The 24,562-nt window shown below is 39.6% G+C and overlaps 1 protein-coding gene across 4 annotated transcripts in view; it reads right to left on the bottom strand.

Annotated features, from left to right (window-relative positions):
• RABGEF1 (RAB guanine nucleotide exchange factor 1) overlaps positions 1-24,562 on the bottom strand; it is an 87,332-nt gene that overhangs the window by 25,799 nt on the left and 36,971 nt on the right. For all 4 annotated transcript variants that reach the window (XM_082671675.1, XM_082671674.1, XM_082671676.1 and 1 more), the window contains 2 exons: positions 9,496-9,681; positions 7,024-7,190 (listed from right to left, as the gene is read on the bottom strand). In XM_082671675.1, the coding sequence (XP_082527801.1) occupies positions 7,024-7,190; positions 9,496-9,681 (353 nt within the window). The remainder of the gene's footprint in view (positions 1-7,023; positions 7,191-9,495; positions 9,682-24,562) is intronic.

The following is a 24,562-nucleotide window of genomic DNA, read 5'->3' on the forward strand; positions in this document are numbered from 1 at the left end:
AGGGGACAAACATGGTAAATCTTACAAGTGCCCCAGCTCACTGCAGGTAGAGTTTTTAGGCCTTGGCACAGGGAGAGGCAACTCAAACAGAGCCTAGCAGACTTGCTGAATTGGGGAAACAATATTTAGAGCTCAAGAAGGCCAGAGTTTCCAGAATTTGCGTGGCAAAACACATAGAGGATGGGCTGCAAAGAAAAATCTCCAGATAACTGCAGAGGGGTTCCCTTGAGTCTCTGACTGAGTACTGCACATGCACGTGAGAAAAAACTGGGTAAAGGAGTGGGCAGAACAATCTCCTGAGCACACATGACAGGAAATGATTCATTTTTCCTACTAGGCAGGAACAAAGAGTATCAGCAATGACAAATATGTGGGCAGCTATAAAAGACATTTTCTCATTCAAAAATTTACTTAAGGGCTTCCCTGGTGATGCAGTGGTTAAGAATCCGTCTGCCAATGCAGGGGACACGGGTTCAAGCCCTGGTCCGGGAAGATTCCACATGCCGCGGAGCAACTAAGACTGTGAACCACAACTACTGAGCCTGTGCCCTAGAGCCTGTGGGCCACAACTACTGAGCCCGCGTGCCTAGAGCCCGTGCTCCACAACAAAAGAAGCCACCGCAATGAGAAGCCCGCGCACCGCAACAAAGAGTAGCCCCCGCTCTCTGCAACTACAGAAAGCCTGCATGCAGCAGCGAAGACCCAACGCAGCCAAAAATAAATAAATAAATTTATAATTTAAAAAAAACAAAACACAAAAAGAAGGCAAGAAAAGAGGAGAGAAAGAATTATATCCAGATGGGATAAATAGAAAACAGAGCAAAATGGTAGGTTTAAGCTCCATCTTATCAAAAATTTCATTAAATATAAGTAGTCTAAATAGCCCTGTGTTTTTAATACAGAAGCAAAACTTGTATTTCAAGTATAGCCAGTCTGTTATGATTATCAAGCTTTCCATTTCCCAATCCAAACACTCAGTTTTAAAAAGTCTTGGCAGCAGAACAAAATGTGCTCTTGAATTATAATGTTTAAGCTATCATTCAATGACAATTTTCTACATGGCAGACACTGTGCTTTACTCCACATTCTCATCAACCCTTAACAATTTTGTTATATTCCTGAAACCATATGAAATAATAAATGTACACACCAATAAAATTTTTTTGTTAGGTAGGTGGAATTATCATTTTACACATGAATACAATGAGGTTAGAGGTTAAGTCATTTACGTGAGACATGTTACACAGGTTAAGAAGAAAAGCTGGGGGCTTCCCTGGTGGCGCAGTGGTTTAGAGTCCGCCTGCCGATGCAGGGGACACGGGTTCGTGCACCGGTCTGGGAAAATCCAACATGCCGCAAAGCGGCTGGGCCCGTGAGCCATGGCCGCTGAGCCTGCGCGTCCGGAGCCTGTGCTCCGCAGCGGGAGGGGCCACAACAGTGAGAGACCCGAGTACCGCAAAAAAACAAACAAACAAAAAAAAAAAACAAAGAAAAAGAAGATAATCTGGGATTTAAATCCAGATCTGTTTGACTCCCAAGCCCAAGTTCTTCACAGTCACACCATAATTCCCTCCTATCATTACAGCATATCTATTCCTATTTAAAATTAAGCAACGAGTATCAACTGAGCACCTACTACGTAAGGCTGTCTGCAAGCCAGATGACATATTAAATCGAATTAAATCTTCAATAAAGTAAACCTATAAAAGCAAAATCTTCAAGGGGCTTCCCTGGTGGCGCAGTGGTTAAGAATCCACCTGCCAATGCAGGGGGGACAGGGATTCGAGCCCTGGTCCAGGAAGATCCCACATGCCGCGGAGCAACTACGCCCGTGCACCACAACTACTGAGCCTGTGCTCTAGAGCCCGTGAGCCACAACTACTGAGTCGGCATGCCACAACTACTGAAGCCCACGCGCCTAGAGAAGCCACCGCAATGAGAAGCCCGCACACCGCTTGCAGTTGTGCAAAGAGTAGCCCCCTCTCGCCGCAACTAGAGAAAGCCCGCGTGCAGCAACAAAGACCCAATGCAGCCAAAAATAAATAAATAAATTTATAAAAGCAAAATCTTCAACAAAAAGGCTATTTGAAGGATAGCTGTGAAAGAGTAAACACAACCTAAAAATGTCAATATCAAAATAGAGCGTGATCATGTAGTAAAGATGGTTAACACCATTTTAGTACTAAAAACATATTTTGTATCTCAATGTTAAAAAAATTTACTGAAAATCCCACGTTTCTCAGATTATCCAAATAGAATAAGGACAACTCAGTAGAATATTATAGTTCTTCTGACTTTTTCAGCTGTTTTGACCATAGATATATAATATGGACTAAAAGGCAGATAGTCTGTAGTATAATAAAAAATATATATATTTGGTTTTTGGCCCAGGGATAGATATTTTTGATCACCAATGGCCAATGATTTGATCAGCCATGCCTACAAAATGAAACCTCCATAAAAACCCTTATATGACAAGGTTTGGGGAGCTTCCACATTGATGAACGCATCGAGGTGCTGGGAGCAAATGCCCAGATGGCATGGAAGCTTGGTGCCCCCCTCCCCTACCTTGCCCTAGGCATCTCTCTTCCATTTGGCTGTTCCTGAGTTGTATTCTTTAATAAACCCATAAGCATAAACAAACTGTCTTCCTGAGACAGTTCTAACAAATTATCAAACCTAAGGAGAAGGTTGTGGGAACCCCCTATTTACACCTGGTTGGTCAGAAGTACGGGTGTCCCCACTCCTGGGGATTGCAACTGGCATCTGAGGTGGGGGCAGTCTTGTGGGGTCCAGCCCTTAACCTATGGAGTCTGTGCTGACTCTGCGTAGTTGGGGTCGGAACAGGACAGACTTGCTGGATATCCAGTTGGTATTGTAAAATAAAAGAAACCACATATTTGGTTCAGGGAAAAAATTTCTCATTGTCCTTATCAATGAAAGTCAGAAACTGATCATGTTCCAAATACATTATATTCAAAACATTATAAAAGATGATTTTACAAGATAAAAAAATTTTTGGAGTAGACAAGAAAAGGCAATCAAGCTGAGTGTACCTGAGAAATGACTGTAAAAACAGGCACAATTATAAAACTGGTTCCAAATTCAACCTGGGGAATCGTTACTTCAGTTTCATCTAAGTACCAAAGAGGCCCACATGATTAAAGTAGCAATTCATTAGTAATTCTTCAAATGATGTAATTAACACCATGCTTCAACTTAATTAACATCTGAAATTCGGGTCTTGGGATAGCACTGAGTGTAAGAGGATTATAGTTTTGTTTTTTAAATCTTATTTTGAAATAACTTCAAATTTACAGAAAATCTGCAAGATTGTTACAAAGAATTCCTTTATACCCTTTATCCAGATTTACAAAATTTTAACATTTTGTTCCATGTCTGTGTGTATTATTTTTCTAAATTTTTTCAGAGTAGATTGTATGTTTCATGCGCTTTACCCCTTATAGTATGACTATTTCTCAGCAACAAGGATATTCTGTTGCTAACTGTAGTTATTGAAAAAAAGTATTTGTTTTTTACACAGGATCAACTTGAGGGTCACACATTCATTTAGTGGTCATGTATACTTAGTCTCCTCTCATCTAGAAACGTTCTCCAGACTTCCTTTGTTTTTTTATGACACTGACAATTTTGAAGAATACAGTCCAGTTTATTTTATTCAATGCACTTCAATTTGGGTTCCTCTACTGTTTCCTCATGACTGGATTTCAGGTTATAAATTTTCAGCTTAGTTATTACATAATTCATGTTGTGTTCTTCTCAAAGTAACATATCTAGAGGCACAGGATGTCCATTTCCCCCCATCATTATGTAGCTGCCATTTCCCTACTTGGAATTAATAAATAAGTTGTGGGAGTTAATTTGAGATCATGTTCATAACTTGTTCCTCGGGAAACCCCCTCCTCTCATCCCAGACTTAGCATCCACACTGATGAAACTTGTCTGAATCAATTCTTATTAGGATGACTACAAAATGGTGATTTTCTATCTCCATCACTCCTATATTTATTAGTCAAGATCCTATGGTAAGGTTCTCCTCTTCTTTATTTAATTATTTATCTATTTTATTAGTTGGACGGACTAATGAATTATTGTTTTATTCATTTACACTCCATTTATTGTCTTTGGCCAGTGGGAACCCATTCAAGCTGACTTCTGGGCCTTTGACCTGTCCCCAACATTTCTGAGGGGCCCTTCTTTCCCAGCTCAAGTTCCAGAATCAGTCATTTCTCCAAGGAACCTTAATTCACTTCAGTGAAGAACAGTATTTAGACTCTAAGGTCTGAGTAGAAAGATTGGTATTTTAATTCTAAAAAAAGAAAAGATATTCCTCCTTAGAGCACTGCTTTCAGATTAGTTTGTAAAAGATGTACACAAGAGTCTACTCTGGGTGACAACATCTACTTGAGCTCCAAAAGAAAAGGGCATTTTGGAACATATGAGCATGTATTTCGACTTGGCTGACCCCCTATGATTTACTCTAAACTATAGCTCATTCAACCTTACTTTGGAGAGTAAAGAACTAAAAGTAAATTCTCTGAGTCTTTACAGTCAAGCTGTTCCATTTACCTCCTCTGGAGGGACAGCCAATTCTAACAGGAAGTTAAAATACTTTTCAAATCCCTTAGGTTATTTGACTTCTATATACTACCAACCTGCCCTGGCTTAAGAGCTTTCTTTCATGCTACCAATAGAAGCAAGTAAAATATTAAGAGCAAGGACATCTTGGATTAACAAAGTGAAATAAAGAATACAGAACACAAAAGGTTTATTGTAGTCTACAGTCAATAAATTAAAACTGCATTTAGTATAGGCTAACTTTATCCACAGGCAAAGGCCAAACAAATAATCAGCCTGAAATGCAAAGTTCGCCTGGCAGAGTTACATAAGCAATCTGTGAAACAAAGATCCAACAGCATCCTCTTTTCTAATGTACACACATCAATTTTTTCCTCAACACTCTGAGGTCTTTCTCACCATATGCTTTCTATAGACAAAAAAACAGCTAAAGATCAAAAAAAAAATAAAGTAAAAATCTATCATTCTAAAGAGAAGAAAAAAGTAAGAACTATTCCACATAAGAGTTTTTAAGATAAAAAATCACTTGAAATTTTTCTTTTAAAGTACAAATCTTCTCTCCATAATATAATGTATACTGTACAGAAGGTCTTAGGACATGATTTTTTTAAATTGCCAAGTATAGTCAATGAATGTATGTGACTATTAAGCACTTCAGTAATAGAAACTTCATTATCTATCTATCTAGATACAGACACAGATACAGTTATAGATAAAAACACACATTTCAAGGTCAAGGGATATAATGGAAAAAAGCTTAACCAGGAGTTAGGAGACCTGAGGTCTAATACATCAACTCATTATATGACCCTGGGTAAATTAGTTAACCTTTATGGGCTTTCATATTGTTATGTAAAATGTGGCAGTTACAGCTGATGTGTTTTACAATTTCTTTACTATTTCATCTGTTGTCATATACCATTTCACCATACATCTATAAATTCATAAGGTTAATGAGACTTTCTCAAAGCAGGAAACAGAATTTAAGCTAAATAGGAATGCATGGCTTTGATCAATACCTTTGAGCTCCTTACCAGCAGAGATTATTTTGTCAGAAAAACAACAGGCATTTTAAAATAGCTAACACTTACTGGAGATTAACTATGTGTGTCAGGTACTGTGCTGAACTCTGTACACACATCGGCTCATTTAATCCTCAAGACAGGCCTATGATAGGTATTACTGTCCCTCAGAATAGACAGGGCTTAAAGAGATTAGCTTGCTTAAGGTCACACAGCTAGCAAACTGCAAAGCTGAGACTCAAACCAGGGTGACTCCAAAGCTTACAGTTTTAATCACCCTACTACATTATCTTCTAATAAATAAATCATGAGCCAAATACATTCTTATCAAATACATTTAATCTCTAGCAGGTACTGATTATTTCCCTTCTTACTACTGTAGAGAAAACTGCTGAGTGACAGCCAACCAAGAACAACTCACGTGAACAAAAAGATTATTTAAAGGTTTGCCTCTATTAAAGAGACGTGCTGTGTTTTTAGATAAGCAATTGTTCCTTTTAATAAAACAAAAACCAAGTCATTAAATCTGAAAGACCAGAAAAGATCTTAAGATGTAATATTTATTATTATTATTATTAATTTTTTTAAAGGTGTGATATTATTATGCCCCTTCCTTTAAGCAGACCAAAAATCTCATGACAATTACCCCAGGTTGGGGGGCAGGGGGTGAGGGGGTGCAAGGGAGTGTCTAAGAGAACAGCTCTACCGAAAGCATCAGTGTTGGTTCCCAGTATCCCTCACCATTTCAAATTTACTGCATAGCTCTGATTACCAACATAAAGGTTCAGAGACTAAGCCCTAACAACAGACATTCTTTCTTGCTTCCTACTAGGCCACTTCAACTAGCCTATCTGCTCACTAGCGAGAATCTTCCTGCTTGTTTAATATGGAATTTTAAGAAGTAGGATGAATAAGGTCAAGTACATACAAAAGTAAGCCTTTTCCTACATGTTCTCTACATAGTATTTCCTCAACACACAGGCTGTCTCTCTAACAAGCTCTCAGAAAACTTCTTTTTTAGACAACTTTAAGGCTAGAAACAGTCATTTCTGATAAGGTATGGATAGTGAGGATATTAAACAAAGGAGAATAAACCAATATCCAAAAATTAAAGGCACAAAAAATAAAACATCCAAACAGATGGGATGGGAATGAATTTTACAACCAAAACTACATATTTCAATTACCTTTATTCCTCTTATAGAGTAAATAAGTTCTCTAAAACACAATGTCCTCCAACCAAAGAGATTTCATACGTCATCTGCACCTCAAACCCAACATCTCAAGTCTGCGCTGATATTCTCTGAACGCTTACAGAAATTAGAAAGCTGAGCCCACATACACTGTGGATCTACTCTATACCTCTTTGGGCACAAAAGAAAAAAGAGAATCAGAAAATTACCCTTCTTTGATCCAACCCTGGATGAAGCACTGAAGAATTTCTTCACTGTGGTAACCTTGCGGGTCTTCTCATTGGTTTTCTTTTCTTCAAACTTGGAAAATGTGAGGGATTGGGCCCCTTGGCTGCTCTGACTGCTGGCAAAGGCCTCTTCTTCCTCCCGCTGTAGTCTGTAAGTCAAGAAGAGGTTAAGTTTAACCCTGATATTCTCCAAGTTCTCCTTGTATCTAAAGGTAATAACTCAATGAATTGGGGATTTAAAATTTGTAGAGCTAGAGGTTAAATACACCAAATAGGTCTGAGGTCTCTGACAGGAAGCTCTCCTATGTGCTACTACAAACTTCAAGAGGGACTTCTCCGTGGATCATGTTCATTCAGCAATTGTACTAGTGTTACATAAAGCAAGTAAAGTCTAGTCCTTTTCCCTGACAACCTCAAGGCTGGAAGAGAGAAAAAGACAAGTAAATAATTACCACACAATGTAACAGTGCCTATAGTAGAGAGCAAAACCCAAGTGCTATGAGAACATAGGAAAAAATAAACTAAATCTGCTGAAGGAGTCCAAGAAGGTTTTATAATGGTGACATTTAGGCCAGTCTTAGAAGGATCAAGAGGATTCCGCCAAGTAAAAGGGCATTCCAGGAAGAAGGTACCACACATGTGAAGGATGTGGCGTTTGTTGTGAACCAAGCTCATTCAACGTAGTCAGATCACTGACGGTGTGATGGACTATGATGCTGGATGTACAGCTAGGCACCAGGTGGTAAGAAACCTTGACTGCCAAGCCTGCTATAATCCTGGATTTCCTCATGTGGTGGGGAACCAAGAAAGACTATAATCCAGTAAATTACCATTATCTGATCTGTGTTTTAAAGGTAATGCAGGTAGCTGTGTGACAACTTGAGGGGCAGAGAGACTAGGGACAGAGACAATAATTAAGAATATATTACAAAGATTTAAGTGAGAGAAATAAGAACCTGGAAAAAAGGAAAGGATGAAATTCAAAACACTTCTCTTAGCTAGAATAAGCAGAACTTGCTTAATTAGTTGTAAACAGTGTGGGAGGTGAAGGAGAAATTAATGTTTTTTAGCCAACTGAATAAATAGTGATGCCGTTAATTGATACCGGAGGAGGGTTAGGAGGAACTGCTGGGGGTGGGGATTAGAGTAAATAAAAGCAAGAAATCTGGCCTTGGACCAGCTGAATTTGAGGTATTTATAGTAAATCTCAAAGGCTATCTATAGAACTATGGTTCTCAAAGTGGATTCCCCAGACAGCAGCATCAACATCACCTTGGAACTTGTTAAAAATGCAAACTCTCAGGCCTCACTCCCAACCTACAAGAATCCGAGATTCTGAGGGTGAGGTTCAGTGACCACGGTTTTTACAAGCTTTCCAGGTGATTCTCATGCCTGTTCAAATATCAGAAAGTGCTGTAGGAAATCTCAAGCAAGGTCGCAATTGGAAGCAGTAAGAAACAGCAACAAAATCACAGGTAGAGGTGTTGGTGTGAGAATGGAATACGCACACATCTTTCTCTGAGACAAAACAGAAGTTACTATAAAGACACAGTTTGATAACCAGGGAGAAAGCTAAGGGAATTCATGCCTAGTGGCCTCTACTTTCTTTCTAAAATAGGATCAGCTACAGAGACTATCAGGAATGCAATGGGAAACCCGAGGAAAGAGTTAATGTTATATGTCTATATTTGCTGTCTTTGACTGACTATGGAGTCACTGAAAGCAGCGAGTGTACTTTATAATATTGAGTTCATCACAGATGGTAGCAAAGTAATCACTCAACGAATATACCTGATTAAATACAAAAAAAACTAGCAAAAGCTGTCAGAGATCAGTCTTTCTTTTATTGAGAAGCTTCACAGTTTCTAGGATGTTTTGGTAAAGGATTAACATTATTCATGGTATTTTATTAGTTCCTATGCTCACTAGACATTCTATGTTTTAATTTTTATCATAATCATATTTCTGCATAATACTAACAAATGCCATTTTTTTAAAGAAAAGTTAAATTTCCATAATGTAAGGATTATATATACAAATCAACAGGTTTCTATTATTATGTGCTTATCACTGTGCCAGATGCCATGCTGGATATATTAAAAGAACAAGGAAAATAATGCTTGATGAAAGTCATGTGCAATAACCTCATTTAATCTTCACCACAAAATATGTTTATCTCCATTCTTCCACTCCAAGGAGCTTACTGTCTTTATTAGAGAACTAAGACTAACGCATCCCAAACACAGAACAATTAAAAGTGAAGACAAAGACAAAATAAAGAAATCACTGAAAGCTACTCATTAAACGCTGAATGAGGGGAAAAAATTCATTTCTCTTAATATTAAACTGACTTGCTGACAGATCAAAACAGAAGAAAAAAATGTATTCTGACAATGACAGAGCTATGTATCCAGTTATATCACTGTTAAACCACCCCTAGTTAAGTCCTTTTACCGCTCTGCTAGTTCCCAATCCTCCTGAATCTGCTTCTGCCTGGCTTTGTGGTACTCCTCCCTCCAGCACTTGGAGCAGAAACCCTGCCAAGCAGGGTTGCCGTAATAACCACATCCTTTCTTGCACAGGAGCTCTGATTGATCCACATGAATTCCTCGGCGCTCAGACTTAAGACTCATCTTCTTCCTGTTAATCAAAGAGCAAACAAGAAAGTTTTGTTGAAAATGAATTCACTATCATTCTACTCACAGCAAAGCAATTAAGAAAAAAAAATGAATGAGTCTATCATCTTCAAGCTATAATGGAAGAAAGGAGAGAGGGAGGAAAGGAGGGAAAAAGAAAGTTTAAATATTACAAATTACTGTCATACTAAAGAACAAACTTCTTATTCCTGCCCAATAATATAAAGAACACTTTAAGAAGGACTAATACTGGATTAAAGACCTAAACAGAAGACATGAAACTATAAAACTCCTAGAAAAAAACATAGGGGAAAAACTTCACAACGTTAGATTTGGAGACAATTTCTTGGATAGGACACCAAAAGTACAAGCATCAAGAGCAAAAATACACAAATGGGACTACATCAAACTTAAAAACTTCTACACAGGAAAGGAATCAACAGAGTGAAAAGGCAACCTATAGAATGGGATAAAATATCTGCAAACCATATATCTGATAAGAGGTTAATATTCAGAATATGTAAAGAACTCCTAAAACTCAACAACAACAAAAATCCAATTAAAAATTAGCAAAGGCCATGAACAGACAATTCTCCAAAGAAGATGTACAAAGAGCCAACATGTGAAAAGATGCTCAATGTCACTAATCATCAGGTAAATGCAAATCAAAACCACAAGGAGATATCACCACACACCTGATAGAATGACTATCATCAAAAAGAACAAAAATAACAAGTGTTGGCAAGGATGTGGAGAAATTGGAACCCTTGTGTACAGTTGGTGGGAATGTAAAATGGTACAGCCACTGGGGAAAACAGTATGATGGTTCCTCAAAAAATTAGAAATAGAATTATCATATGATCCAGCAATCTCACTTCTGAGTATACACCCAAAAGAACTGAAAACAGGATCTTGAAGAGATACCTGCACACTCATGTTCACTGAGCATTATTCACAACAGCCAAGAGTTGTTATTCACAACATTCAAGCATTATTCACAACATTCACAGCATTATTCACAACAGCCAAGCAATCTAAATATCTATCAAAGGATGAATCTATAAACACAGGATGAATGGATGAAGAAAACATGGTATATACAATGGAATATTATATAGCCTTAAAAAAGAAGGAAATCCTATCACATGCAACAACATGGATGAACCTTGAGAACATTATGTCAAGTAGCCAATCACAAAAAGGCAAATCAAAGACATTATTCCACCTACATGAGGTATCTAAATTAGTCACTCTCAGAACCAGAAAGTAGAATGATGGTTGCCAGGGGCTGGGGGAAGGGAGGCAAAGAGGAGTTGCTGTTCAATGGGTATAGGGTTTCAGTTTTGCCAGACAAAAAAGTTCTAGAGATCTGTTGTACAAGGTGCACATAGTTAACACTACTGTACACTTTATTTTTTTAATTAATTAATTAATTAATTAATTTATTTATTTATGGCTGCATTGGGTCTTCATTGCTGCACACAGGCTTTCTCTAGTTGTGGCGAGCGGGGGCTACTCTTCGTTGCGGTACGCGGGCTTCTTACTGCAGTGGCTTCTCTTGTTGTGGAGCACGGGGTCTAGGGCGCACAGGCTTCAGTAGTTGTGGCACATGGGCTCAGTAGCTGTGGCTCGCAAGCTCTGGAGTGCAGGCTCAGTAGTTGTGGCACACGGGCTTAGTTGCTCCGTGTCATGTGGGATCTTCCCGGACCAAGGCTCGAACCCGAGTCCCCTGCATTGGCAGGCAGATTCTCAACCACTGCACCACCAGGGAAGCCCCTGTACACTTTAAAAATTGTTAAGATGGTAAATTGTATGTTATGTGTTTTTTACCACAATAAAAAAAGATTTTAATATTAAAAAAAGGGGGACTAATAGATCCTTCTTATTTGCTACCATTTTAAACCTGAGGGACAAAGTACAATCTTCTTGAAATACTCTGTGTTCTTACTACATTATGTCATTTGGCTCAAAAAGACAACTTCATTTCAACGATATAAAAGTGAATACTTTGTCCCAAATGAGATAATTTAACATTCACCAAGAAAACAAGTGTAATTAAAGCATCAGAATAGAATCTAAACTCCTTGAGACGGCATTCAAGGCCCTACTGTTTGCCACCACTCCCTACATGCCTAATATTGTGACAGGTACTCAGAATAATTATTTCTCACAAAAACCAAGGTAGATATTATCTCCATTTTATTAGATGTGAAAATTCATAAACAAAAACACAGGCAGCATGAACAATGAAGAAAAAGAGAAAAGTGCTATGAAATCGAGAGGTGGTGGGAGAAGGTGAGGTCATTCTGACTTAGGGAGCATGGAGAGACCACCTGGGCCAAGGAGTGAAGGGTGGGGGATGTAGACCTTCAAGAGCCTTGAGTTGAGGCTTAGAGGGTCTTGGAGCGATGACACAAAAGAGGGAAGACATTCCGGACAGGAAGAACATCTTTTGCAAAACACTCAGAGACAGGACAGCAAATGCAGAACATGAATGATGTGGTATAAGTAGGAGGTAAACAGAAGCAGTTACGTATGAAGTTCAATTATAATGCCTTTTTAAAACTGCAGGCAAGAGTCTGGGTTACAGCATTGTTGTTTCAGTGAAAAGCGGAAATCAGGATAGGGGTGTCTATTTTAAGACATAAAACTTGAGAGGTGGAGTTCTGTCTTCCAGTATGATGAAGTGAGGAGGACAATAAATCCTCTCCACCAAAATCAACTATAAAGATAGACAAAACGTCCTCTCTGCTGATGGATCAAAGTGTGAACCAAGGAATGCATTCAAACTTCAAGCCACCAACTGGCTCTCTCGCATCTCCTGTGTGTATGCACAGTCTCTGTTGGCCAGACATTGGAAGCCTTACTGGCTAGAGATGTTTGTGCACAAATTCAGTCTTTGAACAAACAACAATCTTCGGCTAAACATTAAGGGATGCAGGCAGATGGGTGACCCCGAGAAGGAAATCAAGGATAAAAATAAATATAAGAAAAAAAATGAGGACAGACAATAAGCAGCCACAGGGTGTGGGGAAGAGAGACCTCACAGGTGTAGTCCAGCTATAAAACCTAGATGGCATGCGCTAAGCACTATTTTTGAGGATTTTCAAAGGCAAAAGGGAGGAGAAGAATTAAGGAAGAAGACCAGAATTCAGAATATCACTGAATCCTCAGTGAGTTTACCCTTTTTTCCCCTCCAGTATCACCAAGCCAACCCAGAAATGGACACCAGGGCACAGAGAGAGCTCCTCTAGCTCTGGCTCAAAGAATGAGAAAAAGAACTCCTAACACTGAGAGGAAATATGAAAATCCCTCCATTTTCTTGTCTTTTTTTTTCCTCCTTCTCTTGAGCCATGAGCAATCACATGGTGTTCACAGAAGCGGCTGGAATGAGAGACTGCAGGAGCTAAACTCGGAGGAAGGGGAACTATCCATTTTTCCCACTCTCTAGTCTCCTAGACAGCGATGGGAGTACAAGACAGAGTGGGGTAACTAATTCCACAGCTTTCCACCCAGAGGAGAGAAGATGAGCCCCAAGAGAACTTTAAAAATACAGGAGGAATCAATGAGGAGAACTCAAGAAAGCAAGCTGAAAATGTGTGCATGGGTCTGATGCTATTCAGGATCAGAGACTAAAATTCACACTAATAGAGACCACTGCACAGGTTTCAGACTGACACACGCAGGAAACAGATCAAAATAGCACTGCGAAGCCTCTGAAAAATGAACCAACGTGGGAACCACAGCTCACAGAAGTAGGGTTGGAACCTGCGGCCCAAACTTGGCAGCAAAACTAAAAACTTTTGCTTCTCCAATGACACTACGTGGAAAATGAAAACACAAACTACAGACTGGGAGAAAATACTCGCAAATCATATATCTAACAAAGGACTTGCATCCAGAATATATAAAGAATTCTCAAAACTCAACAGAAAGAAAAACCACCCAATTAAAAAAATGGGCAAAAGACTTGAACAGACTTATGCGAAGAAGATATACACATTGGGAGACAATTCTCCACGGGTGTCTCACATTTCTGTACAAGAGGCCTTCGTGACAGACTATCTCTTCAAGGATATTTGCATATCTAACATTCTCAGGAGGAACAGATCACTGTCTCCCTCCAGAGAAAGGGCAAGTTTGTTTACTGTCAAGTAAAATAGATATAATGTTTCCCTCCAGGTCAAAAGTCAGGTGGGTTTGTTAGCTGCCCATTATAAAGGATTTGGGTCCCTTAAGCTTAGGTTCCTCAGCTGTGACACCAGCCCCATGGGACTTGGGGGCAAAGGTAGCCCATGTGAGATGAAGCTTGTTTTATTGATGTCCTATGAATAATAAAGTCCTTTGTCTCCGACTCCAGAGTCTCATGACTTCTGCCAGCATCCATGAAACTGGCAGGCTAACTTGTTACGTTTAAGAGGGTAAAAACCCATGTCAGTCACAGTTCTTGACAACATGGCAAATAAGCACATGAAAAGTTGTTCAACATCATCATCCGTTAGAGAAATGTAAATTAAAACCACCATGAGGGCTTCCCTGGTGGTGCAGTGGTTGAGAGTCCGCCTCCCGATGCAGGGGACATGGGTTCCTGCCCCGGTCCGGGAAGATCCCACATGCCGCAGAGCGGCTGGGCCCGTGAGCCATGGCCGCTGAGCCTGCGCGTCCGGAGCCTGTGCTCCGCAACGGGAGAGGCCACAGCAGTGAGCGGCCCGCGTACCGCAAAAAAAAAAAAAAAAAGCCACCATGAGATTTCACTACACACCTATTAGAATGGCTAAAATTAAGAACAATACCAAGTGGTAGCAAGGATGCAGAGCAACTAGAACCCTCCTAGTGGGATGCAAATAGTACAACCACCATGGAAAACAATTTGGTAGTTTCATAAAAAGTTAAATACACTTACCATACAACCCAGCAATCCTATTCCCAGTTATTTCCTCCAGAGAAATAAAACTGATGTTCACTCAAAAATCTATACAAAACTGTTTCTAGTAACATTATTTATGATCATTAAAAAATGGAAACAACCAAAATATCCTTCAATAGATGAATGAATAAACAAACTGTGTGGTACATCCATGCAGTGGAATGCTACTCAGCAAAAACAACAACAACAACAACAAAAACATACCCAACAACTTGGATGAAATCTCAAAGGCGTTATGATGAGTGAATGAAGCCAGTTTTAACAGTTTACATACTGTAGGGACTTCCCTGGTGGTCCAGTGGGTAATACTCCACAATCCCAATGCAGGGGGCTCGGGTTCAATCCCTGGTTGGGGAACTAGATCCCGCATGCATGCTGCAACTAAGAAGCCCGCGTGCCGCAACTAAAGATCCCGCACGCTGCAACGACAATCCCACATACTGCAAATAAGACCCGGCACAGCCAAAATAAATAAATAAATAAAGTAAATAAAATAAATATTTTTGAAAAAAGTTTACATACTGTATAATCAGGGTTTGTTAGGAATTAGGGTTGGAGGGAGGGTGTCTATAAAGGAATAGCACAAGGAACTTTTTTAGAGGTGATAGAACTGTTCTGTATTCTGATTATGGAGGTGTTTACAGAAATCTATACATGTTTTTAAATTCACAGAACTGTATACTCCCCCAAAATTCAACTTTACTGTATGATTTTTTTTTTTTTTTAATTTGAGAGGCAATTTCTAGTTTGGATTGGTGAAAAGTGCAGAACAGGAGACAGGGATAGTGATCAAGAGACAAATACAGTAAGAGGTTATAATAATAGAGGTAATACAGTGGGAATGGAAAGGGGAGGGATGGCAACACACTCTGGCAGTAGGGTCTGTAAGAGTTAACTAATGAGACATGGCAGGGAGACCTGCACGTTTACAAATACTCTTCACTGCCTCTATGAGATTAAAGCCCTCCAAGGACAGGATTTAGATCTATCGCACTTATCATTTAGTAAATGAGGCTGAGGTAGAAAGGAAGAATAACAAAATATAGCCAGAGTCTAAAATGATAAGTTAAGAAACTTTAAAGGCCATCTACTTTCTCCTATTATAATATAGATAAAGACACTGAGACTGAGAAATTATGATTTGTTCAATCAAAAAGGTAGTAAGTGGCAGGGACATCACAAGAGCCTACACTTGTACTAAGTCCTGAGTGCCATCAAACTATTTTGAGCGTCTGAGCTAATCTCACCATAAACATCCTGTGGTCCCTTTCTTCAATTCCAAGAGGAGTAGGCAAAAAGAAATATGTTTTTTCCTTATACCAATTCAGTAAGTTTAAAATTTTTTATACTACAAAGACTATAGCACAGGTCTGTTACTAAAATGAACACATTTTAGGGAGTCTACCTAACACATGTGTCAGCAACTTCCCTTTCCTCAGGGAACTGTTCCCCAAATCTACAAAGGTCAGCTGCCATGTTTGTATATGGTGCAGTCCCCCCTTCCCCACCACTGCAGGGCCACAGCTGATTGATCCAGAGGTGGACACTTGACCCAAAATGAAGTTTTGGAAATGGGACTAAGTCTGGGCTGTTTTCTTGAATGACGGAGAAGTTGTGGCATGACCACCTTCCAACAAGTGGTCTGAGTAACCAGTCTGCAGATACAACAGACTGGTATACAACAAGATATACAACAAGAAGCAGAGAAAAGTGGCAGAAGAAAAATACTCTCTAGGTCCTGAGGGGTTTCCATTTCTCAGTTCCAATCCTTTTCTAAGGTTTAGCTGCTTGCCTACCCTCAGATTTTGAAACACACCCCTTGATCCCTGACTGTTTTTTTCTTATGCCAGCTCCAGTAGAGCCTATTACCTGCACTCAGAGACTTGCCCAGGTACTATATGAGAGCCAGAAAAACATAATAGAATTGCTGTGAGGACTACTTAGCATATACTAAGAACTCAACAGGTTAAGATGAAAACTTAAAAATAATAGCTATGTGTCTATGAAGACCAATTTGATGTGCACATGAGAACATGGAGATCGGTCAAATCTGCATTCAAATCCCAGCTCTGAAATGTGACTTTGGACAAATTAATATTTCTGAAACTTCCATTCATACCCTTCTATCCAACTTCTGCTCCCACCTTTTCACAAATCTAAGCGTCATAGGCTTTGTGCCCCCATGACCTTCACTCTGTTTTACACCTGTGATTATGTTATCTCACATGGCCAAAAAAAGACTTTCCAGACAAGATTACTAATCAGTTGACCTTAAAATAGAGAGATTATCCTGATTTTCCAGGTGGGGCCAATATAAGCACATGAACCCTAAATGCAAAAGAGGACAGGAGCCCAGAATAGTCAAAACAATCTTGGAAAAAGAATGTAGGAGCACTTACAGTTACCAATTTCAAAACTTACTACGAACCTATGATAATCAAAACAGTGTGGAACTGGCACAAGGACAGACATGTGGAGCAATGGAATAGAACTGTGAGTCCAGAAATAAACCCACATATCTATAGTCACAACTATCAAATGGAAGAGTCTTCTCAACAAATCGTGCTGGGACAATGGGATCACCATATGCAAACGAATCCTTGTCTCACACCACGTATAAAAGTTAACTAAAAATGGATTAAAGACCTAAATGTAAAAGCTAAAACTATAAAAACTCTTGGCCAAAAAGCAGGTAAAATTTCATGATCTTGGATTTGGTAAAGGATTCTTAGATATGACACCAAAAGCATAAACAACAAAAGAAAAGAGATAAATTGTACTTCATCAGAATTAAAAACTTTTGTGCTTCCAAGGACCCCATCAAGAAAGTGAAAAGACAACCCACAGAATGGGAGAAAATATTTGCAAATCATGTATCTAATAAAGAACTTATATACAGAATGTGTAATGAACTGTTATACCTCAATATTTTTAAAGATAAACAACCCAATTTCCAAAATGGGTAAAAGATCTGAATAGACACTTCTCCAAGGAAGATATGCCAATGGTCAATAAGCACGTTAAATGACTTTTGACATCATTAGTCATTAGGGAAATAAAAATCAAAACCACAATGAGAGAAAAACAACAACAACAACAATGAGATACCACTTCACATTCAGTTGGATGGCTAGTATTAAAAAGTCAGATAGGACTTCCCTGATGGTGCAGTGGTTAATAATCCGCCTGCCAATGCAGGGGACACAGGTTCGAGCCCTGGTCCGGGAAGATCCCACATGCCACGGAGCAACTAAGCCTGTGTGCCACAACTACTGAGCTTGCACTCTAGAACCCGCGAGCCACAACTACTTGAGCCCATGCGCCACAACTACTGAAGCCCACGTGCCTAGAGCCCGTGCTCCGCAACAAGACAAGCCACTACAGTGAGAAGCCCGTGCAACTGCCACAAAGTGTAGCCCCCGCTCACCACTAGAGAAAGCCCACATGCAGCAACGAAGACCCAACACAGCCCGCCCAAAAAAAAGTCAGATAATAACAAGTGTTGACAAAGATGTGGAGAAACTGAAGCACTCATACATTGCTGATGGGAATGTAAAATGGTGCAGATGCTTTTGGAAACCATCTGATGGTTCCTCAAATGATTTTTTTTTTTAATATTTTTGGCTGCGTTGGGTCTTTGTTGCTATGCATGGGCTTTCTCTAGTTGCAGCAAGCGGGGGCTACTCTTCCCTGCGGTGCGCAGGCTTCTCATTGCGGTGGCTTCTCTTGTGGTGGAGCACAGGCTCTAGGCACGGGGGCTTCAGTAGTTGTGGCATGTGGGCTCAGTAGTTGCGGCACGCAGGCTCTAGAGCGCAGGCTCAGTAGTTCTGGTGCACGGGCTTAGCTGCTCTGTGGCATGTGGGATCTTCCCGGACCAGGGCTCAAACCTGTGTCCCCTGTATTGGCAGGTGGATTCTTAACCACTGCGCCACCAGGGAAGTCCTGAATTGTGCCCTTTAAATGGGTGAATTCTATGGTATGTGAATTATACCTCAATAAAATTGTTTTTAAAATATAAAGCAGAAGAGGAGGGCAGAATGGGAAGTCAAAGAGATTCAAAGAACCATTGCTGGCTTTGAAGGTGGAGAAATGTAAGAAATGTGGGTGGCTTCTAGAAGCTGAGAATGACCCCTGGCTGACAGCCAGCGAAGAAATGAAGACCTCACTTGCATAACTTCATTAAACTCAATTCTGCCAACATTTAAGTATGTCTGGAAGCAGATTCTCCCCATAGCCTCCAAATAAGAGCCCAGATTGGATGACATCTTAATTTGGACCTCTTGAGAGCCTTAACAGAGTACCTGGCTGAGCTGGCCAGGAGTGCTGACTTAACAATACTTACAATACTCTGGGTGTTGTTTTAAGCTGATAAGTTTGTGGTAACTTGCTATGGCAACAACAGAAAACTAATATAGGCCTCTTTTCAATTTCTCTCTTTTACGGGCCTTTGCACAAGTGTTCTAATGCCTAAATGCTGGGACCCTTGCTATTTATATGCTGATTTCCCTCTCCTCATTTAGGTCTCAGCTTTCATGTCATACATTCAGAAAGGCCTTCCCTGGCCACTCTATCTAAAGCAGTACCTACCCCAACCTGCCCAACCCTCACCTCCACTGTGGGCCCAGAATTGTTTCTCCATATCCAGGAAGAGTTAACCAAGCAGGCCTGAGTTGCTCAAATTGTGCACATTCTCGTTTTCAGAAGGGCCTGCTTCTGTGGCTGACTCCTGGCCAGCTCCTGGGAACTGAGGTCTTAAGAGTATCTTTATGTACTAATTGATAAGGGTGTTTTGTATGCTTGGAGTCTTGATCCACACTGTACCAACTTGTCTAGACAGTTTGTGCAGACTGTGTGATGTATGGTGAATACTGCTTTCCTTCTTGGGCAGGGGGGGTCAATCATGAGGGTGCTTGTGCCTATGTGACCAGCCTCCAATAAAAACCCTGGAATCTTAGGCTTAAGTGAACTTCCCCAACAGAAAACACTTCACACATGTTGCTAGAGTTTGTTGCTGAGGGATTAAATGCACCCTGTCAACTCCACTGGGAGAAGACTCTTGGAAACTCATGCTTGGTATCCTCCAAATTCTGCTCAATGCACTGTTTTCCTTCACTGATCCTGTTTAATATCCTTTCACTGTAATAAAACACAGCCAGGAGTACATGAGTTCTGCGAGCCCTTCTAGCGAATTACCAGACCTGGGGGCAGTCTTGGGGTCTGCCGACAGGACGTGATTATAAAGGGGTGGTATAAGGGAGATCTTAGTGGCAATAGTTCTGTATCTTGACTATGTTGGTGGCTACAGGAATCTACATATGTGATAAAGTGGCACAGAACTATAATACACATTGTAGAGATGTCAACTTATTGGTTTTGACATTATACTATAGTTAACATAAGACATAGCCATCGGGCAAACTAGGTGAAGAGTACACAGGACCTTTCTGTATTATCTTTGCAACTTCCTGTTAATCTGTAATTTCAAACTAAAAGTGTTTTTTAAAAATTCCACTTAAAATTTATTAAATAAAAACACCTATGATTGAATTAACATGTATCAGACAGTTGTACATATCACTCAGATCATTTCTGTTCCTAAGTATGGAAAACAAAGTGAGCAACCAAAAAAAAAGTACACGCCCTGATTTGAAAGGCTATGCAGTGATGATGAAGCTGTTTTGGTGAGGCAAAGCAGGTACAGTCAGCACATCCAGATTAGACATCAGAGTATATAGACACCATACCCTCCTCAGTTAGGGAGAAACATGGGGGAATCAATTCTGAGACTCAATTCCGTCTTTCCCAGGCAGAAAGACCTATCACTAGCCACAATCCAGAGGCAACTACCATCACTACTGCACCCAGTGGGGGACGTCAGAGGGGCCACACCCAGCTCCTATTTGAGCTCTGCACTCCAGTAAGTAGTCTTTTACTGAGCAACCTGGGTACAAAGATTGCATAATTCAATTGGCCCACTCACATTAGGGAGGACAGAGTAAAAATGATCTCTGTTGCTGAGATAGCTGAGATTCCTGTGAATTCTGCCTCAGGGCTAGGTACCCTAAAAAGGGCCAGAGGAGCACAAAGCCCACAGAGCTGTGTATGTTATTCCTTAAGGCTCTGCATGCAAACCACGTTCATTTCATAAAACAAAAAACAAAAAATACTTTGTAGATTTGAGTAGCTTCCCACTATCTTCCTTGTAAGAGTCCTGCTTCCTATTCTTAGGTTTGATGTAATGTCCTCATAGATCATTCCTCTGGGCAACACACCTGGGATTTACAGAAAACATCCAATCAACTCTACTAAAATGATAAACTATCCTTGAACCTCAGTTAAGAAATAGAATTTAAAGTTAAGCTTTTTCCCTTAAATTTGTCTTTTTTCCAGTTATAGAAGTAAAAGATGGTTACTCTAAAAAACCTGAGACATAAGTAGAAAATAAAACATCACCCAGAGGCAGTCACTATATTTTCATAGTGCTTTCTCTACTCATCATGATCTCATTCATTTATTCAACAAATATTTATATACTGATTTACATTACATGACAGACACTTAGGATACAAATTTAAGTAATAATAAAGTTTCAGTCCTCATAGAGCTTACTGTCAAGTATGGAAGATGTGACTATATACCTAGAAGGCCTGAAAGAAGAAATTAAAGCACTATGAACACTGAGGAATTAATTAATTTTAAAATTACTGAATTTCATAAAAGAATTTATATTTATATGAAACAAGCTAAATATGTGTACATGAAATCTATGAAATTCTTACAATAGCCTGACAATAAGAAGTTAGGATATATAGAGATTGATCTCATTCCCAATAGTATCGAAATGTAAAAACATCTAGGTACTATTTTAATAAGAAAATTATGTCATCTACATAAAAATACTGAGATATAAAGACGGCTTAAATAGTTGGCAACACATACCAGGGCACAGTATGAGAAAGTTAAATATTTTATAAATGGCAAATGTTTCAAAATTTTTAAGTTTACTATAAATGACAAAAAAAATTCCAGAAGACTTTTTTGGAACTTGACAAAATTATTCCATATTTTATCAGCAATAATAAACAGGCAAGAATTTTAAAAAATACTCTAAATTGGGCTTCCCTCGTGGCGCAGTGGTTGAGAGTCCTCCTGCCAATGCAGGGGGCACAGGTTCGTGCCCCAGTCCGGGAGGATCCTGCGTGTCGCGGAGCGGCTGGGCCCGTGAGCCATGGCCGCTGGGCCTGTGCGTCCAGAGCCTGTGCTCCACAATGGGAGAGGCCACAACGGTGAGAGGCCCGCGTACCGCAAAAAAAAACAAAAAAACAAAAAAACAAAAACCTCTTAATTTACTGAACTTTAATTTTCTGCAAACTAGTTAAAATAGTGTGAACTTAGCAAAAGAACTGGCAAATCACTTCAGAATGGATTAACCCCCAAATGAATTGCTAATACATAAAATAATTTATTATTAGAGGAAGGAGGAGAAGGGAAGAACTCTCAATAAACAATGCAGGGATAACTGGTCAGCAATCTGGTACCCCCCAAATTAATTACAGGAATCTTAAACAGGAATCTTAAAGAGTTAAAGTTTTTAAAAGACTAATGAAAAAATAGAAAGGACTAAAATTAAGTATTCATGAAACTTCTAAAGAGGTGAGGGCTATCTAAGCTCACAGGCTGCAGGAGAAATCAGAAAGGAAACCGATTTGAATAAGTACATTGAAACTTCTACCTAGTTTTTAAAAGGCCCCACTTAGAACCAAAATAGAAAGGCAAATAAGAGACTAGGCAGAATATTTTAAGTAAACAGGACGAGAGTGTTTTACCATATTTAGAAATTACACTAATAAGATTTGTAAAACTCTGGTATGCAGTATAAGGATATGAGCCGACCATTCACAAAACGGAAGTAGCTTCCTGGGAACAGACATAGAATGTCAGAGGGTTTGTGCCTTGTGAACTCTGATTTATATCACCAAATTGGCCTCACAAAAAGGTTATACCTATTTACATTCCCACCTACAGTGATCCACTTTCCCACAAACTCATAAAAACTGCATTATTAGTCTTTAATTTTTGCCAATCTGAAAGGCAAAAAAAGAAGCATTTCTTGTTTTAATACCCATGTCCTTAAATTGACCATCTTTATAGATATTTATTGGCCATTAGCATATTTTCTTTGGAGAATTAAACTGTTCCTGTTCTTTGCTCACTTTTCTATGACATCTTTTTTCTTTTTATAGGTGCTCTTTTTATGTTATCTTTTAGCCTTTGGCTGTGTATGTTAAGATACTATAGTTTTTGGGGGTTTTTTGGTTTTTTTTTTGCGGTACGCAGGCCTCTCACTGTTGTGGCCTCTCCCGTTGTGAAGCACAGGCTCCGGACGCTCAGGCTCAGCAGCCATGGCTCACGGGTCCAGCCGCTCCGCGGCATGTGGGATCTTCCCAGACTGGGGCACGAACCCATGTCCCCTGCATCGGCAGGCGGACTCTCAACCACTGCGCCACCAGGGAAGCCCCGATACTATAGTTTTAATCAAAGACTGTATCCAGGTTTCACTGACTTTCATAGCGTTAAATACATTGCCTCCAAAATGAATGTGAATGTCACACAGATAATCAGTGGCAGAGTTCCAATGTTAAATATAACAATACAAAGTATCCAAACACTAGCCTGCCCAAATAATTCCAAATGATAATCAAACCCATGGAATATAATGTAGAGTTTATGCTGCTGGAATGAGCAGAGCCAGCAGAGCAACATTCTTAAGGAATGAATTCTAGACAACAATCTTCTATTGTATTATGTCACACCCTCTTCATCAAAGTGAAATTATGACTCCAATCGGAGCATGCCATTCCCCAGGCAAATAACTCAAAATTACATGCAAAACAACCTGGCTGCTCGAGTCTATTTCTACCATGCTCTACCCTCTCTCTTCCGTAGAAACAGCCAATTCCTCAACTGGTCTATTTATTCAATAAGTAACTGACCAAAAATTATGTCTCTTAACTTAAAGTAACAGCAAACTGCAATATATAAGGTGGTTTCAGTGATCAAAGGTTTTTGGTTTTGTTTCTGCAAACTTACAGCTTAGTTTTAGCTTTGCTGCAGCCATTTCAACCTTAGCCAGTTGCTGTGGCTGGGCTAGACATACACATATCTATGAGATAAGAGAAATATAAAAAGCAATTGCCTGGACAGAAATGTATTTATTCAGACTTGTTAGAGGGTTCAATCAAATAAATATTAGTAGTATATTCTAAGTTTTTGAGAAGTGCCTTGTGCATAACAAAAAATTAAACGGCAAAAACTTTCAAAAGCTACTAAAACCATCCCATCTGCAGAAACTTTCAAAAGCTACTAAAACCATCCCATCTGTTTTAGGTTGAATTGTGTCCCCCCAAAAGATAGGTTGGACCCCAATATTGTAAATGTGACCTGATGTGGAAATAAGGTCTTTGCAGATGTAATTAGTTAAAATGAAGTCATACTGGATTAGGGTGGGCCCTAAATTGAATGACTAGTGTCCTCATAAGAAGGCCCTAAAAGACCCAGAGACACATAGAGGCCGTGTGGCCACAGAAGCAGAGACTGGAAGGATGAAGCTACAAGCCAAGAACTCCAAGGACTGCCAGCAATTATCTTCCCTACAGCCTTCAGAGAGCATGGCCCTGCTGACACCTTGATTTCAGACTTCTAGCCTCCAGAACTCCAAAAATATTAATTTCTGTTGTTTTAAGAACCTAGTTTGTGGTAATTTGTTACAGCAGCCCTAGGAAACAATAAACCATCCAACAAGAATTGTGATAAATTCTAGAAATAATTTAAAGAAATGAGTTTTCCACCAGTTGACAGAACTGTGGATTCACAGCATTACATGCTCTTTACAAACAGGAGGATCATACATCTCAGTTAATGAGAACAGTCCTGGCTTATGCCTGTTGTCCTGGTATAA

The sequence above is a fragment of the Grampus griseus genome (genome assembly GCF_964374135.1).
Source record: "Grampus griseus genome assembly, chromosome: 14".
Classification (NCBI taxonomy): Eukaryota; Metazoa; Chordata; class Mammalia; order Artiodactyla; family Delphinidae; genus Grampus; species Grampus griseus.